Source organism: Aureobasidium pullulans, assembly GCF_000721785.1.
Source record: "Aureobasidium pullulans EXF-150 unplaced genomic scaffold scaffold_38, whole genome shotgun sequence".
Taxonomy (NCBI): Eukaryota; Fungi; Ascomycota; class Dothideomycetes; order Dothideales; family Saccotheciaceae; genus Aureobasidium; species Aureobasidium pullulans.
The window spans coordinates 160,516-182,670 of NW_021941058.1; the positions used below are offsets into that span (position 1 = coordinate 160,516).

At 49.8% G+C, this 22,155-nt stretch overlaps 6 protein-coding genes across 6 annotated transcripts; 2 read left to right on the forward strand and 4 right to left on the reverse strand.

Annotated features, from left to right (window-relative positions):
- Positions 1 to 30: 30 nt before the first annotated feature.
- M438DRAFT_284554 (uncharacterized protein) lies at positions 31 to 4,388 on the reverse strand (the record flags this gene model as incomplete). The annotated part of the gene is made up of 2 exons (XM_029901466.1): positions 31 to 4,144; positions 4,312 to 4,388. The coding sequence occupies 2 exons, from the start codon at positions 4,386 to 4,388 to the stop codon at positions 31 to 33; spliced, it is 4,191 nt and encodes a 1,396-aa protein (XP_029755202.1).
- Positions 4,389 to 4,928: 540 nt separating this feature from the next.
- On the forward strand, positions 4,929 to 9,416 carry M438DRAFT_155224 (hypercellular protein-like protein HypA). The gene has a single exon (XM_029899001.1). It carries the CDS (start codon positions 5,018 to 5,020, stop codon positions 9,245 to 9,247), a length of 4,230 nt encoding a protein of 1,409 aa, XP_029755203.1. The 5' UTR covers positions 4,929 to 5,017; the 3' UTR covers positions 9,248 to 9,416.
- Positions 9,417 to 12,033: 2,617 nt separating this feature from the next.
- M438DRAFT_307093 (RabGAP/TBC) lies at positions 12,034 to 14,746 on the reverse strand. The gene is made up of 3 exons (XM_029902286.1): positions 13,232 to 14,746; positions 12,887 to 13,149; positions 12,034 to 12,826 (listed from the first exon to the last, which is right to left on the reverse strand). The coding sequence occupies exons 1-3, from the start codon at positions 14,718 to 14,720 to the stop codon at positions 12,161 to 12,163; spliced, it is 2,418 nt and encodes an 805-aa protein (XP_029755204.1). The 5' UTR covers positions 14,721 to 14,746; the 3' UTR covers positions 12,034 to 12,160.
- Positions 14,747 to 14,783: 37 nt separating this feature from the next.
- Positions 14,784 to 15,811, reverse strand: M438DRAFT_350067 (uncharacterized protein). The gene has a single exon (XM_029906544.1). The coding sequence runs from the start codon at positions 15,721 to 15,723 to the stop codon at positions 15,079 to 15,081; it is 645 nt and encodes a 214-aa protein (XP_029755205.1). The 5' UTR covers positions 15,724 to 15,811; the 3' UTR covers positions 14,784 to 15,078.
- Positions 15,812 to 15,985: 174 nt separating this feature from the next.
- On the forward strand, positions 15,986 to 18,038 carry M438DRAFT_400863 (putative flavin-containing monooxygenase YUCCA3). The gene is made up of 2 exons (XM_029909492.1): positions 15,986 to 17,817; positions 17,895 to 18,038. The coding sequence occupies exons 1-2, from the start codon at positions 16,096 to 16,098 to the stop codon at positions 18,018 to 18,020; spliced, it is 1,848 nt and encodes a 615-aa protein (XP_029755206.1). The 5' UTR covers positions 15,986 to 16,095; the 3' UTR covers positions 18,021 to 18,038.
- A 555-nt stretch (positions 18,039 to 18,593) lies between these two features.
- On the reverse strand, positions 18,594 to 19,471 carry M438DRAFT_350069 (NAD(P)-binding protein). The gene has a single exon (XM_029906545.1). The coding sequence runs from the start codon at positions 19,442 to 19,444 to the stop codon at positions 18,692 to 18,694; it is 753 nt and encodes a 250-aa protein (XP_029755207.1). The 5' UTR covers positions 19,445 to 19,471; the 3' UTR covers positions 18,594 to 18,691.
- Between the last annotated feature and the right edge of the window lie 2,684 nt (positions 19,472 to 22,155).

Consider the following 22,155-nt stretch of genomic DNA (forward strand, 5'->3'; position numbering starts at 1 on the left):
CAAGGTGGCCTCCACTGAGAGCGGCACATATCAAGTCTTCTCCTCCTTCTTTGGCACGTTTCTTTCCCTCAACATCCTGATCTGCTGCAATCTACTCCTCCAAGTACTAGGCAATTCGCCCATACCCCTATTACCCCACACTCGACAGAACTCTTCAGCATTAAGTGCCAAGTTTCTCACATAAGAACTCAACGCCGCACCGGATACGACCACCGTCTCTGCCGCTGATGAGATGTCAGGGAAATCATGGCGTGTCAAGACGCGGACTTTGAACCATGAGTCTTCATACCAGCCGGTGTTATGCGAACGTGTTCTTGTCTGGATGAATGTTTGTCTTGCTTCAGGCACAACAACGATGTATACGTAATTGAACTGAGACGGGAAGGTATTGAAATCGAACTCCAACCCGCTGTTGTTGAAGATGATATTGACATAGTCGTTTCCGATATGTGACTTCTTTCTCGTGCACTGAGGGTCCATCTCGCGATTTGTGGGCATCATGGTTGTGACGTGGTAGTTTAGGGTGGTGATTGTATCGCTGTGGCAGAGGGTGCTTCGGCCGTCGAATATGCCTTCGCTAGTATCGAGGCCGGCCATGTTGTTGCGGTTGTTCTGCAACGGCACGCGCTCGCCAAGGCCTGCAACAAAGAGATTATAATCTGGAGAGCCGGATACATTCGCCAGAATTTCGTGTTCGTGGGTTTGATTCTCGCCAATGTAGATGACACCAGCTTTGAAAAAATCGATTGGTGATATACGGTCGAATATACCAAGAGCACGACGTGTAGCATCGGTTGTAGGCAGGATGACAACCTCCAGATCGCTCTTGAAGTTGCCGTTGATGGCTGTCGCAAACCTTTCCTGGTAGATGAGATCTGGGGATAGTGGTTCCGAGCCGGCGTAGACAAAATGGCTTTCATCGGTGCCCGAACTCCTTCGCTCGATCACTTCGACTAGTCCGTTGTCGAGGTGGCACTTTATGGTCAGAATACAAAATTCTGAAACCCATGTTTGCGTCACCGGATCTGCTGATGACTCCGTCGTACCGAGTTCCAGAGGGAGTGGTTTCACGACATCCTTGCCAACTGTGACTCGCCAGATATGGTCAACAGTGACGATGGCTTCGTCAAGTACCTGTCCAGATTGGTCGGGGGACAAAAGTCTCTGCTCCATCCAAGGAAAGTGTCTCTTCTGATCTTCTTTGCTCAAGGCGAGGAACCAGAAAGTGATGACATGGTAACTGAGCGCAAAGACGTACTGTGGAATGTCTTCGGTAGATGGACGGTAGTTGCTGTCCACGATCGAAGAGTTCCTGGTAGGTGGCCCTCCCGCTTGCCGTGAGCGGTTTTGTTCGTCAAACTTTTTACCTCTGGCATAATCGATGTAACTGAAGCATACACCGAAGACGGTCTTGATCTCATCACCGTGAAACTGATTGACAAGCTCATCAATTCGTGACAAGCCGGCTAAGAATTCAAGCACATGAATTGCTGAGTCGGACTTTGTAACGATGGTGGACATCTGCGCCACGATACGTACAAGATCTCGACTCAACGAAACTGGCAACTCGTAACAACTCAATGTCAGCGCATTGACACAAGCTATCGTAGTACGATCCCACAACGTTAAACCTCTGACAAGAGTCGTGACGGTATCAACGTTCTCTTTCCGGGGGAAGCGCCAATGGTATCCGATACAGGTTGTGAGAATGTGATACAGACACAAAGCCACGTCGCCTTGTCGTAGATTTGAGGTTTCTGGTGGCCTGAATATCGTTTGAGTCTGTATCTTGTTACAGACGAGGTTCCTTAGCAATCTGATTTCGTAAATGTTCTCGGCAAACAATGACTGGTTAGAGACTTGAGGACCGACGTGAACGATGATGTAGCTGTAGACTTCCCAATCACAGCTTGCTGAATCCAACAGCTGAATGATTGTCTCAAGCCACGATCTCATGTCGAGACTGCAGTCAACACCATCTACCGGTTTCGATTCTGATCGCAGTACAGCGCTCACTGTCGAAGGAGGGTTCTCGGGCAGTCCGTGAATGTCGCCATACTTCCAAACGGGTGGCATTATTGATACACCAGACTGTAGAGATGATCTGCGCGATTGCAAGAAAGGAGAGTCGGCATTTCTGTGAAGAACTTTTGCAAGACTTTCGCCCTCTGAGTTTGCAAGGAAGAAAATTCTGTGATCCAAATCACTTCGGATGCGAAAGAGACCTCGGAGCAACATGACAGTGGACTCGGCTGGTCGCTCAGGGATGGCAATCAATTGAAGAATCTCAGAGTACACTCTCCGCGATCTTTCAAGCTGATCAACACTGCTCCTCATTAACAAGACCACCAGACCAGCATCGGGTAAAATTGACGGTAGCTCTTCGTCTTGTGGTCGATTTGATGAGTTGTCGGTCTTCGTTTCCGTATGGGCTTCAGGCTCAGCGAAGAAGGGTATTTCGATAAGCTCATGGAAGCAACCTGTACGAGCCGATTTGACGAACACGTCCAAAGTTCGATAGAAGATCTCATCGGTTACGCCCAATGTAAAGCACAGCAAAACATGTACCAAATTGCCCCTGAAAGCGTAGTTTGTCTCATTGTCCAGGGCGGTCATCATGAGATCGCGACATGTATTGGTCGCTTCTTCTTCGCCTAGTTGTTGAGCTGTACGCCATGCGGACTTTATAACCCTCAGAGCCTTCTGACGAAGCGTGAGATGACATGATGTGTTGAAAATGAAGTGGTTAGCCAGTTCCTTGATCTCGCCCAGCCAGTTACCAATCGAGATGCGGAAAGAAGACGGTTGGTAAGCAGAGATTAGCTTCATCGACTGTTGTTCCGTCAACCACGGCGCCACGTAAAGCGCGATCCTTCGTAGTGTTCTAGACTGCTGAAGACTGATGCCTTCCAGATGCTCCAAGCAGGATATGATGCCACGAACGGTTTCTCTTCTATGCTCGCGATCCTTCATGAAACGATCCAAACTTCCATCCTCTCTGTTCAGACCCACAGCGAGGGACTCGAGTGGGGCTTTGGCGTTTCGAATAATTGCCTCTTGTATATGTATCCAGTCGGGTGCTGCAAGAAGTTTCTGTTGCATCTCTGTGTCCTCAACAAGAACCTTCACGAGGTCCAAACGTAGCCTAGCATAAGCCGACGCGATCTCGTCCGGTACCGTTCTCGCAAGTGCATCCATTAATCGGTTGATGTCCAAGTCGATTGAGTGGCGCGTCGTTACATTCTCTAATGACAATTTGAGTAGTTCAGCAGCTCCGGTGGCCTCTTTAGGGCAGGTGTCCTCATCCTCGAATCTCTGAAGAAGACTTTCGATTGTCTCGTCCTTCAGATGAGTATTCATGAAATATGAAAAGGTTTTGCTTGTCTTCTCTTCGAGACCTTTTCTTCCTCTCATGAAACACAAGGTCCTGGTAGCGTTCGGTACTGCCTGTTTGGGAATGTGGGTGTAGATGATCAAGGTGCCCAGAATATCACATATCTTTTCAGGATCGCCAAAAGCCAGTCTATACCGTAGATTGAACATTCCCTGGACTAATGATGTGATGTCCGAGTCGCGAAAGAACCTGGCATTATACTTGACGAGATTATTAACCAAGTCAAGTGAGGTCGATACATTCGAGCCAGATTCTCGTGCTTCGCTCCTTTTGATATCTTTCAGAGCAAACTCGGAATCTGCTTCGTTGAGCAGCGCCGGTATCAAGCCCGTTAACAATGGCTCAAATCCTTCGAGCTGGCGGCCGTTGTCGGTCAGTATCGCAAGAAGATAGGAGGGAAAATCGGTATAGCGATTTGTGGTCCCATCTTGATATAGCGTGTAGAAGAAGTGTAGGCGATTTGCTGGCGTACACTCTGGCTTGAAAGCGAGCTTCGCGATGATTTCTAGACCAAGATCCGTCTTTGTAAGCTCTTCTTCACGAAGAAGCTTCTCGGCAGCGCGAAAGACTTTGAGTACATCAGGCACCGGAAAATCCTCTATCGAGTCACATATCCTTTGTTGAAGTTGAACGAGATCTTTTTCCGGGTCATCGGCGTCTACTTCTCGAAGCAGATTTTTGAGATGATATTGTGGCTTTTCTGATTTTGATGAGGCCAAGGATATTGGAATAGAGACTTTTGATGAGGCGCTGTATATCTTGCTTAGCATTGGCATTTTTGAATGATAGCTAAGAGAGCGTGCTGGTAGGATAGAAATTGGGCATGGTCGATGCCCCGCCGTTAGCCGCGTTGACGCGACTTGCCGTCGGCGTCGAGTCGTACAGTGCGAGCACCAAGTGGACGGAAGCTTACCTACTTTCTGTTGAATCTGGGTCTCGGGGCAGCCAGGAAGTTCCTCTCGTACGGGTCCCGAAGGCCTCGAAGTAGAGCCATGATAAGGGGATCGGGTCAGGTCACGGCTCCCTCATGGAGCAAGATGTTTCGCGGAGGCAAGTTTCAACAGATGGCGTGCGACTGAGGCGTGATGAGGAGCGCTCTTGACGTGTGGTCTATAAAGATTCTAGATAATATGATTCTCATGCTGCAGCATACGAATGAAGAATTAGTGGTCGGCGATACGATAGCTATCGTGAGGGTGTCATAGTGATTTGTATGAGATAGACTCGAGAATGTGGAGAAGTTGTGGAGGAAGGAGTCGATAACGAGCGTCACGGGTCTCCTATCGAGCACAACTCCCGATGTCAGCCTGACTGTTGCAGAAAGAACTATCATCTTCTCACAGAAACTCGTGACAAGCAGACTGGAGCAGTCAATATATGTGAATCTACCTGGCGTGCTCCATCTGTCAAAGCATACTGAGTCACGCCAACATGGTCTTATCTAAACGGCTAAAGCTACGCTGAGTAGGAAAGCACATTGCGCTTGCTAACAAAACCCCGGAGGAGCAGCGGGCAGGGAAAGCGGTGATTGGCTCAGGGTAACAGTCAAGTACCTTTGTTATTACATCTTGGTGCTCGTGCCAAACAAGCATGGTATAGCAATACGCACCGTGTCATGAGGATATGTCAAACGACCCTCTTTCACCCATCGCGCCGGCGCGCGTGCGGGTGCTCGTCCTTCCTGCCGGGCGCATCAAGAAGCAGCGCTTTATGACCTTCCTGGACCGACTACACCAACATGACAGCGTACGACTAGGAGACATCAGCCCCGATGGCAGGTCCAGCAAGACCATCTTCTCGCCTCTGGCCTTTCCGAATGGTTCGCTCCTATACAACTTCTCGACCTCCATGGCACCGCCGTCGCATACCCAACTGGCCCCTTTTGACTTGTTCCGAGAGCCCATGATGGTGCTGGGCATTGCAGATGCTCTAGAATACGAGTCTTCGCCCAAGGATGAACTACAAGAGGTGGCAGACAAACTGGCCGAGCAGTTCCCCAAGATACTCGTCTCACAACTGCTCGTCATGGACTGCACAGCAGAGCAGCAAGAGAGCTGGAGTCTGGACTCAGCCATCTGCGTACCACCCTCGCATGCTACAAAGACAACCACCATGAATACCATCATGTGCGACATCTCGGCAAAACTACTGTCAGAGATGGGAACATACGCGACCGCCGTCCAGGCTCTACCCAGTGTCCAGTCGCCAGGAGCTGCTGCCCGCCCGTCCGACTCTCGTCCGCATCTCGATCGCTCATTGTCGCTAGCTTCACGTCCAGAGTCGCCCGCCGATCCCTCTGCTGTCTTTTCGCCCTCCGACACGCATCCTTCACGGGGTCCACCCACGAACTTCGATGAAATGGGAGCACACACGAGGTCTGACAGCGGTAAGATGGCGAATAGAGATCGCATGTCGGTTCAAGCATTCGGCTCGACCAGCGCACAAGAAAAAGCAAAGAACAAGGGCAAGGCAAGAGTTGGTATCGTTGTTGGCAATCTCTACATGCTGGCCGGACGCTGGAACGATGCATGGCGGGAGCTTGTCGAGAACACAAACAAGGCCCGTACTGCTACAGACTATCTGTGGTATGCCAAGGGCTTGGAGAGTATTGTCGTCTGCATGCTACTGCTCATCTGGTCTGGTTTCGACTTTCCCATCCCTGCCATCTGCAACTCTGGCCCCGACAGATCTTCCTCACTCATATCTTCTGCAATCACCAGAGATGGCGTGCCGCCCATTGGTCAACAGGAACCTGCCGCCGCCAAACAAGCCGCCTCGAGAGCTTCCAGACTTCTACCTGATCTGGTGCCTATGATCATATCGATTTATGAGAGAACGAACACACTGGCTGGCGAGCCCATGTCTCCTGTTGCATATTCGGAGACTGTCTTGAGAATGTCTAAGCTGCTGGCCTTCCTCCAAAACGCAGGTGGCGAACTAGACTCCAATGTTTTGCAAAAGATCGCGTCTACCTCGAGTCGCTCTCTGTACCAGCCTAAAGTCAACGCGGGCTTCTCTGGCGGCATTTCGAAACATGCTATAGCTGATATGGCCCTTCGTGCGTACCCACCGCCAAGTGCTGGCGTTCCTCTCGCCGATACAATAGCTATTCAGTCAGGCATAGTTTCAATCTTGTCCATGCTTGGGCTTGAGCGGAAGAAGGCTGTCATCGTGAAAGAGATGATTACGTTACTAGTACCAGCCCTTGTCCAAGCCAGGAAGGTTGGTGCTGCTGAGATGGGTATTCATCCCGCTGCGAGCCTGTCTGCTGCCTTTGGACCTGGTATTCCATCTGCAGCGACCAATGACGAACAAGTAGGTCTTGGCAATCTTCTACGAGATCTGCATGCTACTTATGGTGCTCGTGATCGCAACCATCTTGACTTGACGAAAGGCGCCTCAGACGCTGGCCAAGAGAATGCTGTTGATGTGCTCATCAATGCCACGATTGCCTTGACGGCTCAGTCTGCAGGCACCAAGTCATTTGGCAGCATCAATCTCAAGATCGACATACTTAGAGCATGCATCGACTTTTGCGAAGCGTTGCCAGATCTTCCAGGTGTTGTACATTTCTCGGCTTTGTTATTGCGAGTTGTTGGTCCGCAGGGTACCATGACTGCACATGAGCAAAACCGCCGCGTAACGTTGGTTACTGAGGAACAGCTCAGATTGATATCCAATATGTCACGAACGATCAACGCTGCCAACAAAATCGGCTTGCCAGATGTGCGAGCTTTGTATTGGGACGACTTCCTAGTTCGCGATGTTCAATGGATCGATGATACAAACAACGAGAAGCTGCGTGAACGACACAAGTCTGACCTACTATTCGATTCCGGCAACAAGCCTGGCAAATCGCCATTTCTATATAATCCTTTCGTCAAGGAAACACACAAGACGGAAGATAAGATTGTTGTTGTAGGTGAACCTGCAGAACTGGTCATCACCCTGCAGAATCCTTATGGCTTCGAGGTCAGGATTGACCGTCTATCTTTGGTGACAGATGGTCCAGCTATCGAGGTCGACGAGCATCCCATTACCTTGGGCCCTGCCCGACTTCAGGATGTTGTGGTCACCGCACGCGCCAAGGACGAAGGCCAGATCAAGATTCTTGGATGTTCTGTCCATGTGTACGGCTGCAAAGACCAAGTATTCCCAATCTACCAGTCGCCGTGGAAGCCCGACTTTCCCAGCAAGGTGAAGGAACTTGGTCTGTCGGCTCGTGACCCAGCATCCGCAACACGAGCAAGAAGCTCTAAAGGTCGCTCATCAAACCCAGTCCTACCTCAACCAACTACAGTATCTGCTGTGGCTATTCAAGCTCAGCCACATGTCGTACTAGACAAACTCAACCTTTCTGAATCCGCCTTGATGGTTTTGGAAGGCCAAAAGAAGACTTTCCAGATCACTCTTCGAAACACCTCAGCACACATCGCCGTCGACTTCCTCCACATCTCTTTCGATGATTCTCTCACGTCATCCATACATACTGCCTTGGCTGCCAAAGAGCTGACCAAGCCGGACATGTATGGACTTGAGCTTGAATTATCAAACAATCCAACGTTCTCATGGATTCGTTCTGGTGGCGGTCAAAACATGACGATCCCGCCAGGCGAGAAAGCAACATTCGAGATAACTGTTCTTGGCAAACCAGGTCTTGCGGCTGCCAAAGTGATGTTTGATTATGCACATTTGGGCAAGCCGTTTGCAGAAGTTGAGGGACGGGCGTTCACCCGCCAAGTCGCCGTACCCATTGACATCACTGTCAATGCGAGCATACAGCTTCACCGCATAGACTTCTCTAATTTTCCTGCTGATTACGCTTGGACGAACCGAGGACTGCAAGAGCAAGGTCAACGACCAAAGACACCTCGCTCCCCATCGCACCCGGTAGAGAAGGGCAGTGATCGATTCCGAACGCTGTTAGATCGCGTCGGCTTGGAGTCGAGCAATGAAGAGCACTGTCTGCTACTTCTCGACTTGCGCAACTCATGGCCAAACCCTCTCACAGTATCTGTTCAAGTGCGCTCTTCGTCCGCTGATGAAAGCTGGAATCGTGCCTACACGGTTCATGAAGTGGTACATCCAGGTCACATTGCGCGACTCGTGCTATTACTGCCTCGCCTCCACATTGCCAATCCTTACGCTCCTATACCCATCCTATCTCAGCAAAATCAACGACAGTTTGTAGTTTCTGCCGACGGACCGGTATCTGCAGATCTTGAACGCGCCACAAGAGAGCAGTTTTGGTTCAGAGAGGAAGTACTGAAATACCTTCGCGGTACATGGGAAGAGAAGGGATCCGACCGATACGGCAACATTGATCTCCGTGGTCTGAGGATGAGCCCGAAAATGATTGATACCATACGTCTGCAAGACATTGATATTCGTATGACCATCGTACCCACAGAGAGCGAAGAAGTGCAGCAGACTGGCCGCAGCAAGTTTGTCGTAACAGCCGAGAGTTTACTGACGTTACAAACAACAATCCACAACAGAAGCAATGGCACCATCCAGGCACTACTACGTCTTCAACCGACACTCGCGGATCAAAGCAACTCGGAAACAAGCCTTGACATTTCTCGCCGCCTGCTCATCAGCGGCACATTGCAGCAGTGTACGCCTACCCTCTCACCCAATAGTTCCGTCACTCTCGAACTCGGCATCTGCCCACTAGTAAGCGGTGAATTTGACATCAGTGCTCTGGTGGAAGAAGTCACTTTGCCAACCTTCGAAGTCAAAGAAATCGGCGAAGTCGAGACCGAAGACTTCGAAGCAGGGAAAGAGGGGTTGGCGAGGAAAGAGCGACGTGTGTGGAGGGGTGAGGAAGGTTGTAGAATTGTTGTTGTTTAGTATTACCTGGATATGATGATTGGCTATGACATATTGCTTGTTGTTATGCAGACATGGGGCTTGCTGAGGGATTGCACAAACGCTTGCACTGCACCAGTATTGTCCACCGAGAGACTGCCGAGACTCAAATTCCAATGAAAATTTGACGTGTGCAATACAAATGTGCATTTTCGGCGGCATTTTGTTAACTTGCATCCGTTTGTGGCAGCTTGGCTTCGGTAACCTCTGATAATGACGACGATTGAGCAAGTTAGACGCTGCGACCAATCTTGAATTCCAACCTGACTGTATATCAGTATCATTGTACAAAACGACACCAGCGGATTGTCTGATCAAAATGCTCCAGGCACTGTCTCAAGAAGCTATCAAGTCCGTGGCTGGATGGTTGCTCCTTCTGTCGCACTTCGTCTCGTATCTCCTCTCAAACCCTTGTCGTGCTCCGAAAGCTGCAAAAGGTACGCTATTGACCGTCAAAAGTTTTCGAAAGTTCGGCGATCTCCCAATCGAAACAGTTTTGGGGATAGCCGAGTACTTGCCAGCACACAATGTTGCCAGCCTTGCATTTACATGCAAAAGCCCTTCATCGAAACGAATGGTTGCGTCAAAAAAATGGAGACCCGGTCTACGAAAACATAAGAGCAGTTGCGCATGTCGCAAATGCAAAAAAACACAAGTTATTGTTTCGCACACTTCGGCCTTACAAAACCGTGAGTGCCTTTTCTTCAGACAACTTCTTAGCCAAAGATGTTGCAAGCAAGGTCCACTGTGACATGTATCGCCGATGTCATGAAGACCGCCACATTTTGACCACTACTGGAATCTCGGAACAACCTCATTCATCAGAATGTCGAAAAGCGAGAGCTCCACAGCTGGGAGTCTTGCAATGGCCTCTGTGGGACGTACAAGATTGGCTTTGATGATGTGCAGCAGGTCATGCGCCGGCGGACTTGGAATACTCCATACGGTGCGTCTTTGGAAAGCGTCGCCGTAAGCAAGGACTGGCAAGCAGTATGAATGGATTCTCACAACATCCCTGGAAAAGTGGTTCCTGAAGTTTGATCTTCAACCGGAGATCATTTCTGGCATCCTTATGCTGCACACTTGTCATCGACTGTTCTTTGGGAAGGAGCCCTTCGCTCGAGTCGTCGATGACAGACATTCTGCAAAACGGCAAGCTCGTTGCAGATATCGTGGAAGCGTGACTTCCAAATAATGTCAAGGAGAATCTCATGCGGGTATCTCAGCAACAAGTCGGACCGTCTTCACAAGATTCATCGAGCATTGGGTAACTGCACATGTTATCGAGTTCGGACCCACGCCTCGAACATCACCGCTCTCCGTCCGGGACTCGCAAAGTCAAAGCGTCTGCTGATTCGCTCCACGGCGCTGAATATGTCGAATGCCGCAGATCTTCTTGGTGCCGGCCATGTCTCACAAACTGGTCAATCATCATGTACGACCGCGAAACACGAGGGCTACCAAATTGTTCTTGATGCTTGGGCAAACATCGGCGCCTGCAAGGTGCCATACTCTGTGGCATGGTCATGGTGCATCTCGTGGCTACGGCAAAATATGCCGTCATTTACCTGCGGACGGTGTAGAACTCCGGTACCCTCAGTATATTCTGGATGGACTATATGTTTATTCCAGCGCTGTTAGTGATCATTGAAGACATGATTCTATCAAAGAGTCTGAGCGGGGCATCTGATACGTCCGCTCGATGCACGGACAAAGCATAGTCGATCAACAGGTTAGAAATTTGCATCTGAAGAACAATCAGAAATCGTGAGGATGAAGATGCAAAAGATGTGTAATCGTCTTACACGTCTTGCGGATCTGAACTAGAACGATGGCGCGGGGACTCGTAGAACTATAGATTGCATGTTGTCATGCGGTGGTCTAGGATACTCCAAACCTTATACGATTCAGAGATGGAGTTAGTGAGTTGCTGCGTTATCACGCATCTCTCGGCGCATTATGACGTAGGTAGGAAATGATTAGTTAGTACCCATGATCTTCCTGCAGTCTTGATGACGAAGTATGCCGATGTTAGAAATATATAATGTCTTTACTTTTTGGAAGATCGTGAAACGCTCAAACAGGCTGCTGCGGCCATGGAGATGCGCAAAGTTCAGAGACGAATCGAACTGAAACCTCTAACATGCCTTTTTCCCGAGCGCATTGGACTTCCCATAGATCATCAATCAAACCATCATGCCCTCCATCAAACGTAGACGTAGAAGGACCAGAAACTAACACCCGAACCGAGGATCCCTAGACACAGACTGCTCGTCGATCTAGCTATCGGAGACATGATGCTTTTGGCCAATCCAGCACTGAGAGCCGGTGCTCGCTTGACCATCTCTGTGGGACAACCAGAAGGAGAATAAAAAAGCTACGTGATTTTTTTCCGTGCTCCCCTTAGTCGCGGCGACACTAAATCCCAACACTGCGCTGGCAAAAAACTGCTGCAGATCCAATGGCTAGAATGCAAGCATTTGTAATACCACATCAAATCAATCCACCTCCCAGACCAAAAAAAAGACGGCTAGCTTATCGCAGCGGCAAACCCGTCCCTCTCTTTTCGGTGCTCACGTTGGAATTTACCAATGACCCGAACGAGTGCGCTGCGCCACTGGTACCGGCAGCCGGCATTGACAAGTCTCTTGAAGTATCAGCAACCGGAACAGGTGCCAGTGGTGACAGGTGACCTACAGTGAGTATTGCGAGGGGAAGCGATATATGCAGGTCAGAATATACGAGTGCGTTGAAGTGAAAAGAATAAAAAATTCGTCATAAATAATCGTATCAGCAAAAAGAATGCCTGCCTGCCCACCCTACGTGTTTCCCAAGACCCTTCGCTCGCAGCCACAAACGCCAATGTCATGTCCACATGTGTCTCCCGTCCAATATCTACTTGTCATCCTTGGTAGGCTTCTCCACCCTGGCGAATTCCCTGCTGAGCAAAGCCCTCAATTCAGGACTAACGATCTTCTCCTTCTGAGCGGCAGTAGTAGTGCCAGCTTGACCAGCGCCCTGCGCATCCGAACTCGAACTCGCTACAGCAGCAGTTTTACCATCATGCCCTTGCGGTCCCGAATCCAAAGATCCAGCGGTGACAGCTTTCCTCTGCCTCAATGTCGGAGTAGGGAAATGATCTTTGCGATCAATAGCTTCCACGGTCCTTTGGAACCTCCTAAACAGCGCTTCAGCTCTGAGAAGTGTAGAAGGCAAATCGATAGTATTGCTCAATTCATTGACATATTTCAACACCTCATCAAAGCCTTTGAGATGCTCCATGATGACATCGCGATGTTTCTCGAGAATGGCCACGGCGATGAAGAGGTGGAAGTTTGCCGAGAGGTAGTCGGTCCATAATCCTTCCCAGAGGCGAAGGACTTGGGGAAATTCGAATTCGCGTTTGTACCATACCAACAACATGCGGAAGAAGAAGAAGAAGTTTGTGCTATCGACGGATTGAAGGTGGAGGTATAGCTTTGGGTCGAGGAGTTGGACCAGATGGTCGAGAGTTGTGAGTTGGAGACGCATACCACTTTGATCGCGGAGGAAGTTGCGTTCCTGAGAGTATTAAGATCAGCAAAACAAACGGCACGAGGAAGTAAAAGAGAGATTACTTACCATGCGATTCATGAAGTTGACGAAACCCCAAAAGGCTACTGCATCATCTTGCATGACTGCATAGATGGGAGCGAGCAAGTCACTCATGCCTTGGACATAGCCCAAGTCCTTGTTGTATTCATTGTAGGTTAGTAGCATATCCTTCATCTGCTCGAGATGAACATTCGTGCCGACCTCGGCGAACGGAGAGGATGGATCTGGATGAGGAATGTCCTCGCCAGCGAAAAGTGGAATATTACGATCAGTTCGGTGAACATCCTTTTCTACAGCACGGACCCCACGAAATGTGGGCAGATATCAGTTACTTGCGCGGTGAGGGAGAGTGGGGGGTTGAGTGCAGCTTACCTATGCGCATCTTTTGCTCTTTCCACCACTCGCGCTCTTCAAGAGTGCCATCTTCATCCGTCATGCGGTCCCACCAGGCTCCCTTGAGGCGAATGTACTCATCATTGAGGCTGTTCATCTTCGCCTTGCGTTCATCTCTGGTACTGTTCCAGTCATGGACGCCCAGGAGGAAGAGCCAGGCTTCCTTTCTGACACCATCATCTGGATGCAGACCTCCGTGGAAAACACGCTCCTTGACCTCATCAGGTGTGACATGAAGCTTTCCATGAGAATCGAAGAAAGCATTCCACTCCTTCTTGGTGACGGGATCCCTCTTCTCATTGAGCTCAAGATTTCGCATGTCAACATCGAGAATCTCAAACTCGCCAAGCTCAGTGTCTTCATTCTCGAGCAAGTCTTTGGCTGTGTAGATACGCTGACTCCTGTCGCGCTCACTCTGTTCTGCAATTGTCATGGCCCATCTTGCAAGATACAAGCGAGCACTGTCAAACTCTTCTTGCACCGTCTGGACCTGAGGATTTTGCATGATACGACGCAGCTGAGGAGGCAATTTGGGATTATCAGCAGCAGCCTGAGCAGTGCGACGAGTGAAGGTAGTGACTTGACTGAGCTTCTCCAACACAGCCCAACGAGAGTCCTTCAGGAACTTTGCAACGGGATCCTCCTTTTTCTTTTTTTGTGGTTGAGCATTGGGACCTTCCAAGGCTTGCTGAACCTTGTCAGGTGTAGGTTTTCCAGACTTGTTTGTACCAAATCCAGTGCGGTCGGCGTCTGAGGGCTCGACCAGGAAAATGTTGGGCTCTGGAGAGCGCTCGACGTTGAGGTGTCTTTTCAGCCATTGCATGACCTGATCGCCGCCCCAGAACAGGTTTCCGCTCTCTCCGAAAGGATCGAAATTCTCTCGAGCGAGCTTCTTGCGGTGGTTGATGGTGGACTGACATTCGCTGTCGTGGAAGAAGAGTGCAGGGAAGCTGTCGCCAGAACGAGTGTTGATGACAAGACTGCCAAACCACCATCCAGCACTGGGAGGGCGAACTTGGATAGAGTAGATTTCGCTAGCTTGTACGGCGAACGGGTATGGGCCAGGAGTGGTGGTGTGAGCGGAGGAGATGGGTGGAGGAGAAACGAGGTTCTTGGTAGGAGCATCCTTGTCATCCAAGTCGACCTTGTTGTACGTTTCGAGCTGGCCCTGACTCTTGAGGGAGGCGACGGGCGACCAGCCTAGGATGAGTGACGACGACGAGATTTGACCCGACGAGGAAGGAGCGGATGAGGAGGAGGGCGATTTCTGTTCGTAGAGGGCAATGAAGCCATCGATATTGTCCTTGGATGAGGGCGAGGGGTGGACAAAGACCTTGCTCTTTGCGTAGAGCAGCTTGACGCCGCGCGAGGATGACGATCTCCGTCGCACGCTGTTGTAGTCACGTTCTTCGTCGTCGCTCATGTCGTATACTGATGCAGGTGGACTGCTGTTTCGTGATGCTGCCATTTTTCTCAGGTGTATATGCGTAGGTTATCGCGCCTTCAAACTGCTGCCTTGATGCAGATGATGCCTTGATGCAGATGACCGATGGGGCCAGTGACGTGTGTGGGGTAACAGGAAAGTACCCCTCTTTCATCTATTCCACTGCATACCCATCTATCAAGAACTACTAAGACGTGATCAATCTCCTTGGCTACATATGATATGGTAATCTGCGTAGTATATAATGCTTACTATCTTGAATGAGAAACATGAAGAGAAATAAAAACCACCGAGTGCACTCTCTCATCTTGGAAGAAATGTGCCATGGCCATCACATGAGAAACAAACTCCATAACTCCATGCTATTATAACATGCACAACATCAACCTCTGGCAAAGCGACCAGATCCTGCTGGCGGTGGCGCTCCCGCTCCAGCACCATTTGCAGGACTTCCAGTCCTTGCAGCACCCCACAATCTCGCCTTCAGTCTTTCCTGCGCAGTGCCTCCACTGCTTGCTGGTGGTGAAGGATCAGCACCTTGTTGCTGTTGAGCCATGGAGCTCTGGTAGCTTCCTGCTCTCTGACTTGGCAATGGTCGAGGTGCTGCCAGTGTATCACCTCCTTGAGCACGCCCCTGGAACGAGCCACTTCGATCTTGCGCTCTGACTCGCAATGACTGTGGTTGTGGTGATGGTTGTTTCTGACCAGGTGTGTCCCATAGGTCGCTCAGACCGCCTCTTCCTCCTCCTTGAGGAGCGTTGATTGTAGGGAGTTGTTGTGATGATTGTTGTCGCAAGCTGGATGTGAATGAGGATGTCGTTGTCTGGGCTGATGTAGACCGCTTTGGATCATTGGGGAGCCATTGCGGGAAGGCTTTGCCTTGCTCGGTGTAGTATGCGCGCAGAGCACGACACAAATGCGAGTCGTCTTCGGTGTCGCCGTCGACTTCGTCCGAAAGGAGGTTGCGCCGGAGGGTGTTGTATTTGGACGTTGTGTTTGTGAGGATGTTGGACAGGTACGACGACATGATGATTGACGCTAGGTGATTAGGTAGAGAACTGCCAGCAGTTGATGTTGTTTCTTGCGACAAGTCGTCCGTCGGGTTGATGTTGTGCGAGTGAGACGATCATCTTACACGAGATTACAGAAGGTCTGCCGAGCGGAAGCAACTCGCCCGAGCCTTGGCGTGCCCTTTTGGGTCATCCGAGCATTTTCCAACATGATGCTTCGTCCTCGTCTTCGCCAGTCTTTCCTTTTGCATTCTGACCTTCGTACTACTGCTGTTACCCCGCTGCTCTACTTGCCGCTTTTCTACGTACAAGGTGGGTTACATATACCATGTAGGTTCTCCCAGACATCTCTCATTCCAATTCATCCGCTCTCTGAATCTTCAATCAAAATGCTTGCAACACCTCCTCAACCCCATGACGTCTCTTTACCACACTTTCCCAAGCCAGCCGTGATAAAGAATGCCTCTTCTCAAGAACTTCCTCGTTCAATCGCTCAATCGTGGCTTGACCGTTTCTCTGCAGTCCTGGATTCCGGCGATGCTTCTCGTCTCTCTACTGTCATCCACGAAGACAGCTGGTGGCGCGATCATGTAGCTCTATCCTGGGATCTCCGTACTCTGCATGGTCTGCCCGCCATCATCTCTTTCCTATTTCCCGTTCTCTCATCAATCAGATTACATCCGTTGTCCCTGGCTGCAGAAGGTGAAGCCTATGCTCCATCTACCGTCAAGCCCATCCCAGAACTCGAATGGATCCAATCCATGTTTACCTTTGAAACCTCCACAGGTCGAGGTCGTGGTTTTCTCCGTCTAGCTCAAGCCGAAGATGGAATCTGGAAAGCTCATATGCTATACACAGCCCTAGACGGGATCAAAGACCACGAGGAATCAACTGGCGCCCGCCGCTCCCACGGTGGTCAAAATTCCAGCGAGGGTGGCAATTGGTTTGAACGACGTCAAAAGACTCACACCTTTGACGACTCTGAACCAGATTGCCTCATCATCGGCGCAGGACAAGCAGGACTGAACCTCGCAGCCCGTTTACAAGCGCTAAATCTCTCCGTTCTGATCATCGACAGACAAACCCGTGTAGGAGATAATTGGCGTTCCAGATATCGTACACTCGTCACGCATGATCCAGTGACTTATGCACACATGGCCTATCTCCCTTTCCCCTCCAACTGGCCTCTCTACACGCCCAAAGATAAATTGGGAGATTGGTTCGAAGCCTATGCCAGCTTGATGGAACTAAACGTCTGGCTCTCCACCTCCATAACCTCCTCTTCCTACTCCCCAGAAACCAAATCCTGGACTGTGGATATCAAAAAAGCCGACGGTAGTACCAAAACACTACATCCTCCCCACCTCATCCTAGCCACCGGTCACAGCGGCGAACCCCGCATCCCAACCTTCCCAAACCAATCCTCCTTCCACGGATCAATCTACCACGGCAGCGCACACAAAGACGCCACACCCTCTTCCGCAGCAGGCAAAAAAATCCTCGTCGTAGGCACAGGAAACAGCGGCCACGATATCGCGCAAAACTACTTCGAAGCCGGCGCAGAATCAGTGACGCTACTCCAACGCTCTGGAACGTACGTCCTTCAAGCGGAAAAGGGGGGCCATATGTTACATGCAGGCACCTATGATGAAACCGGTCCTCCCACCGAAGATGCAGATGTGTATAGTCAAAGTCTTCCTCTGCCCGTTCAATTCGCCCTAGGCCGAAACCTCACCAAAGCGATCGCGGAAGCGGAAAAGGAGAATCTGCAAGGATTGGAAAATGCAGGCTTCAAAGTCGATTTCGGCCACGATGGCTCAGGGCTGTTTAGGAAATACATGACCAAAGGAGGAGGCTATTACATCGATGTCGGATGTTCGAAGTTGATCTGTGAGGGTAAAGTCAAAGTCGTCAATTCCCCTGCCGGTATCGCTGGGTTTGAAGAGCATGGTGTGAAGTTGGCAGATGGGAGAGTGGTAGAAGCAGATATTGTCGTTCTAGCAACAGGCTACGACAACATGCGCACTTCCTGCCGCAAAATCCTCGGCCCCTCCATCGCAGATGCGGTAAAAGATGTCTGGGACTTGGACGACGAGGGAGAATTAAATGCCGTAAGTTTATTCCTTTCCATCATACCCGGCCTTTTGAGATGTTCCCAGGACGAATACTGACATTGATATCAAAACAGATGTGGCGACCCTCAGGTCATCCCAGATTCTGGTATATGGGTGGAAATCTCGCGCTCTGTAGAATTTACAGCAAATTTCTGGCGCTGCAGATTAAAGGTGTGGAGGTTGGAATAAACAACATGTAATTATCAGAAATTGACAGGAAAATCCTTACCATTACAACACCACCATACCATACCCATACCCACCAGCAAGAAAAAAAGATTTATTCATCCCTCTTCCTTGTATTTGTTCTCTCAAAGGCTATTTTTATTCTTGGTCTTTTTGGGATAGAACTTTTTAAGTATTGTCTTGAGAAAAGTGTGTGGGAAGTGTTTTGGAGATTTGGGTTCGTCTGTTGGTTTTTTTGCTTTTCTCTTCGCGGGGTCGGAGTGCGAGTGAACTGCTTTAGCTGCAAGTGTTTGGAAGTCTTCTGGGGACGGTCGTTGAGAGTTTGGTTGTTGGTTGTTGATTGTTGAGTGGAGTGGACGTGTCAAAGGATGCCTTGCTGGAGTTTCATGTCAGTATGCCTTTGAGCTTCATGTCAGTACGGGTGCCAAACGATGGTAGCTATTTGCCTGCGTGATTTGTTTTGACGTACAGTCAATGGAAAATGGGATCATCCTTCGCCGGGGAGTGGAGGTGACAGGTGCAAACATGGACGGAAGAACAATGGTAGAGAATAAATAGTTTGAGTAAGACTGGGAATCATATTTTCATTTCATGTCCGTCATGATAAATTAACTATTTTTGATGATAGAAAAAAGAGGTGTTCATAAACACACACACCACTCATACAGATCAGCCAGCGATCTGTTTAGCGGGCGCAGTAACCACCGTCAATGACGAGGTCGGAACCGGTGGTGTAGGTGGAGGCGTCGGAGCAGAAGTAGACGTAGGCAGCCTTGAGCTCCTTGGCGTCACCGTCACGGCCCATGGGGATCATGGAGTGCCAAAGCTTCTGGGTGTCCTTGTCGACGAAGTCCGAAAGACCGGTGTCAATGTATCCAGGGGAGATGGAGTTGACACGGGCGAAGTCGCGCCACTCGTTGGCGAGAGAGCGGGCCATGTGGATGCAGCCAGCCTTGGCGACGTTGTAAGAGGTCTGCTCTTGAGGGAAGTTGGCGATGTGACCGGACATGGAGGCGGTGATGACAAAAGAACCGGTCTTGCGCTCCTTGAAGTGGTGGCCGACGGCCTTAGCGCAGTATGCAACACCGAGGAGATCGGTCTGGATGACCTCCTCGAAGGCGGAGATCTCGCCGTCGAGAACACCAGAGTCGGCGGTCTTGCCGGCGTTGGCGACGAAGGCGTCAATCTGACCGAAGTCGGCAATGACGTCCTTGACGAGCTGGCAGCAGGACTCGTAGTTGGCGACGTCGAGCTTGTAGGCCTTGGCCTTGATGCCGTACTCCTTCTCGAGAGCGGCGGCGTTCTTCTCACCACCCTCCTTACGGCCAGCGTAGGTCAGGGCGACGTTACCGCCCATCTCGGCGATACCGCGAGCGGCCTCGATACCCATACCACGGGGACCGGAGGCACCAGTGACAACGGCGACCTTGCCCTTCATAGAGAGCAGGTCCAGAAGCTTCTCGCCCTTGGGAATAGAGATAGGCATGTTGATGTGATTTGGGGGTTGTTGTAAAGAGGAAAGATAGATTTGGTATGAAGAGTGGATGGAGAGAGAAAAGATAGGCAGGGGGAGCGAGATGATAGCTATTTAAAAAAGAAGCTTCCCTCCTTTACCGCTAGGTGGGCTGAGGTCATATTTTCTGGTGAGAAGCAGCAAGTCCAGCCAAAAGTTGTCTTGCAGCTTCACCACAATTCTACACTGAGGTCATAGGCGGGGTCGTGGGGCTGAAGGTGGCCCGGTCAACGAGCCTCAACAGATACAAAACAGTGTTGGACCGCACCCAAGCACACGCAAAGTAGCGATTTGATACGAAAGATTGAAAGGGCCGAATTGGAAGCTGTTTGTGGCACCGGATATTCTGCAACATTTTTCGTGGCAGGATCCAATGGTAGGACAAGGAAGCACATGGCCTCGTGTGATGTCAAGATGCACGTCCCTTCTGACGTTCGAATGATCGAGAGCTCCCGACAGCTCCGGTGTCATTGCCCCGCCAAATCCTCGATCTTCAGACTTCTCTCTGAAGCACGGACAACAAAACAGTTCAGCAGAATTGGACATCAACGATCCTGGTGCCCCCTCATCGACGATGTTTTGTCAATTGTGAAAACTCACAGAAATGACATAGGTAAAGGACTCTTCCTCTTCATGGAGGTTCTCGCACCTTCTCAATCTTCGTCTTGCTCCGCGGTTGTGCAGAAAAGGCGAGCTGCGTCAGTTTGAAAGAGCTCGCCAACTTCGCCCACTCGGGTGCCGCTAAACAAGGAGGGGTTACGTGTATCGGACGACCACAAAAATATCTCAACACACGTGTCTACATTGGCACTCCAACGGCAATATGGTCGCAATTTCCAATGCTTCCGAAACGCATTGATGATGGGACATTGCTTGAGGATGAAACCTTGTAGCAAAGAATCATGCAAGAGCGCGGCCATTGGCAGCAGATACGAGTGTTGAAGAATGTGGTGTACCCTGCCTATTCATCACTTTCGAGGAAGTCAGCAAGGCCTTCATCTGTTTTGCACGACATGCGGCTACCAACATGCTCTTTGACAGCTTTACGACATCTCAACGACAGTCGGTGTTGTGCAGGGACAAGCACCTTGCATCTGCAGCTTCGCTCTTTCTGCTCGAGCTTCCTCGCATAGCTGCAACTTTGTTCCTGCAGCGCAGCAGCAGTCACAGGGGCATCCTCGGCTTCCTGCAACGCACTGTTCTAATCAAGACATCTGGTGACAACACTTTAGGACTGTCCAGGCTTCGGAAAACCACTGCAAGGACACTACTGCTTATGCGGAATGATTGCCGAATCGTCAGGCTTTGCGGTGCCTGAAATGACGAGGTAAGAGGAATTGCTAACAAGTCCTAGTGACCAACCCTCGTCTCGAACATCCGCTATCTTCACCTCCGGAACCCTTCTTATGATCCCAATGCAGAGGATGGTTGTCAATAGACTAGAGCAACAGCAAATATGGCTGCAATGCCGTCACAGAAGATTGGCACGAGAATGTCAGCAGCCGCCCATGCCGAGTAGCCCGATTCCCATACAACAAACCGTTCGAGCACTACTGGATCAGTTCCAAAGGCTAGGAAAAGAGCAAGGCCATCTAGATATGCAGGCGTCTTCATGGGCATGGTACAAGAACTATGTGGACTCTGGGTGTAGAGTATACAGGTAGTGGTCTTCGATCGGTGCAATTGCAGGTAAGACACGCTATGCAGGTCTTACGATATCACACTCTGGCTGTTGAGCACCAGATCATCAGTCTGAAGCTTGCGACCAGATTTGGCACCATGTAGACCACACTGGTTAAAGTCAACGACTCGACCTTAAGTGGCACAGCATTAGGATTCTACTTGAGTAGATTTAGCATTAGGCTATCAACAGCATGAGCACATTCACTGGTTCTGTATTTCATGGTTAGAAACTTTTTAAGACTTCATTTCAAGTGTATGTTTAGGTGTGAGATCGATTCGAGTGGCTGAAAGCAGTATCTTTGCTTGCCTGTTGCCACGACGATGTTTTATCTTCCTTTTTTGTCTTTTTTTTGCTGTCTGGGGTATGACCCTGGCTTGGGGCATCACACACTTCTTGCGCCATCAAAGTAGCATCATACTATGTTCAGATTCGTGTGAATTGCGATATACATGTGTGTATAACATGCCTGTCAATTAAGACCCTACTGTCCCGTCCTAAGGCTAAGTATAGATATTCCTATAGCAGTGTAGATATTACATAGAATCTTTAAAATCTAGCCTCTATTCTATGCTATGCCACCTTGCTTACTAATTATTCCATTTAATGCTATGTAATTAGTAGAATGATGCTAATTCTACCCTCGTCGTCGTTGTCGCTATAACCCTATCCTTCGTCCTCCTATATAGACCCTTCCTCTACGTCCTTAACTATAATATTAACCCTCTTAAAGTAGAGGTTCTTCTACTAGTTCTTAAGGCACTTAATATAGCTAAGGTTAGTAGTAGAGAGCTAAGCTCTATCCTATAATATAGTCCTTCTATAACTACTAAATACCCTCTCTGACTTAGTAGACATTAGATTAATAGAGAGTACGTTAATAGCTATATACGAGAGGTTAGGATAGTTCTGCTATTACATCGGTTTAAGCTACTACTTAATAGGGTCCTTAGTT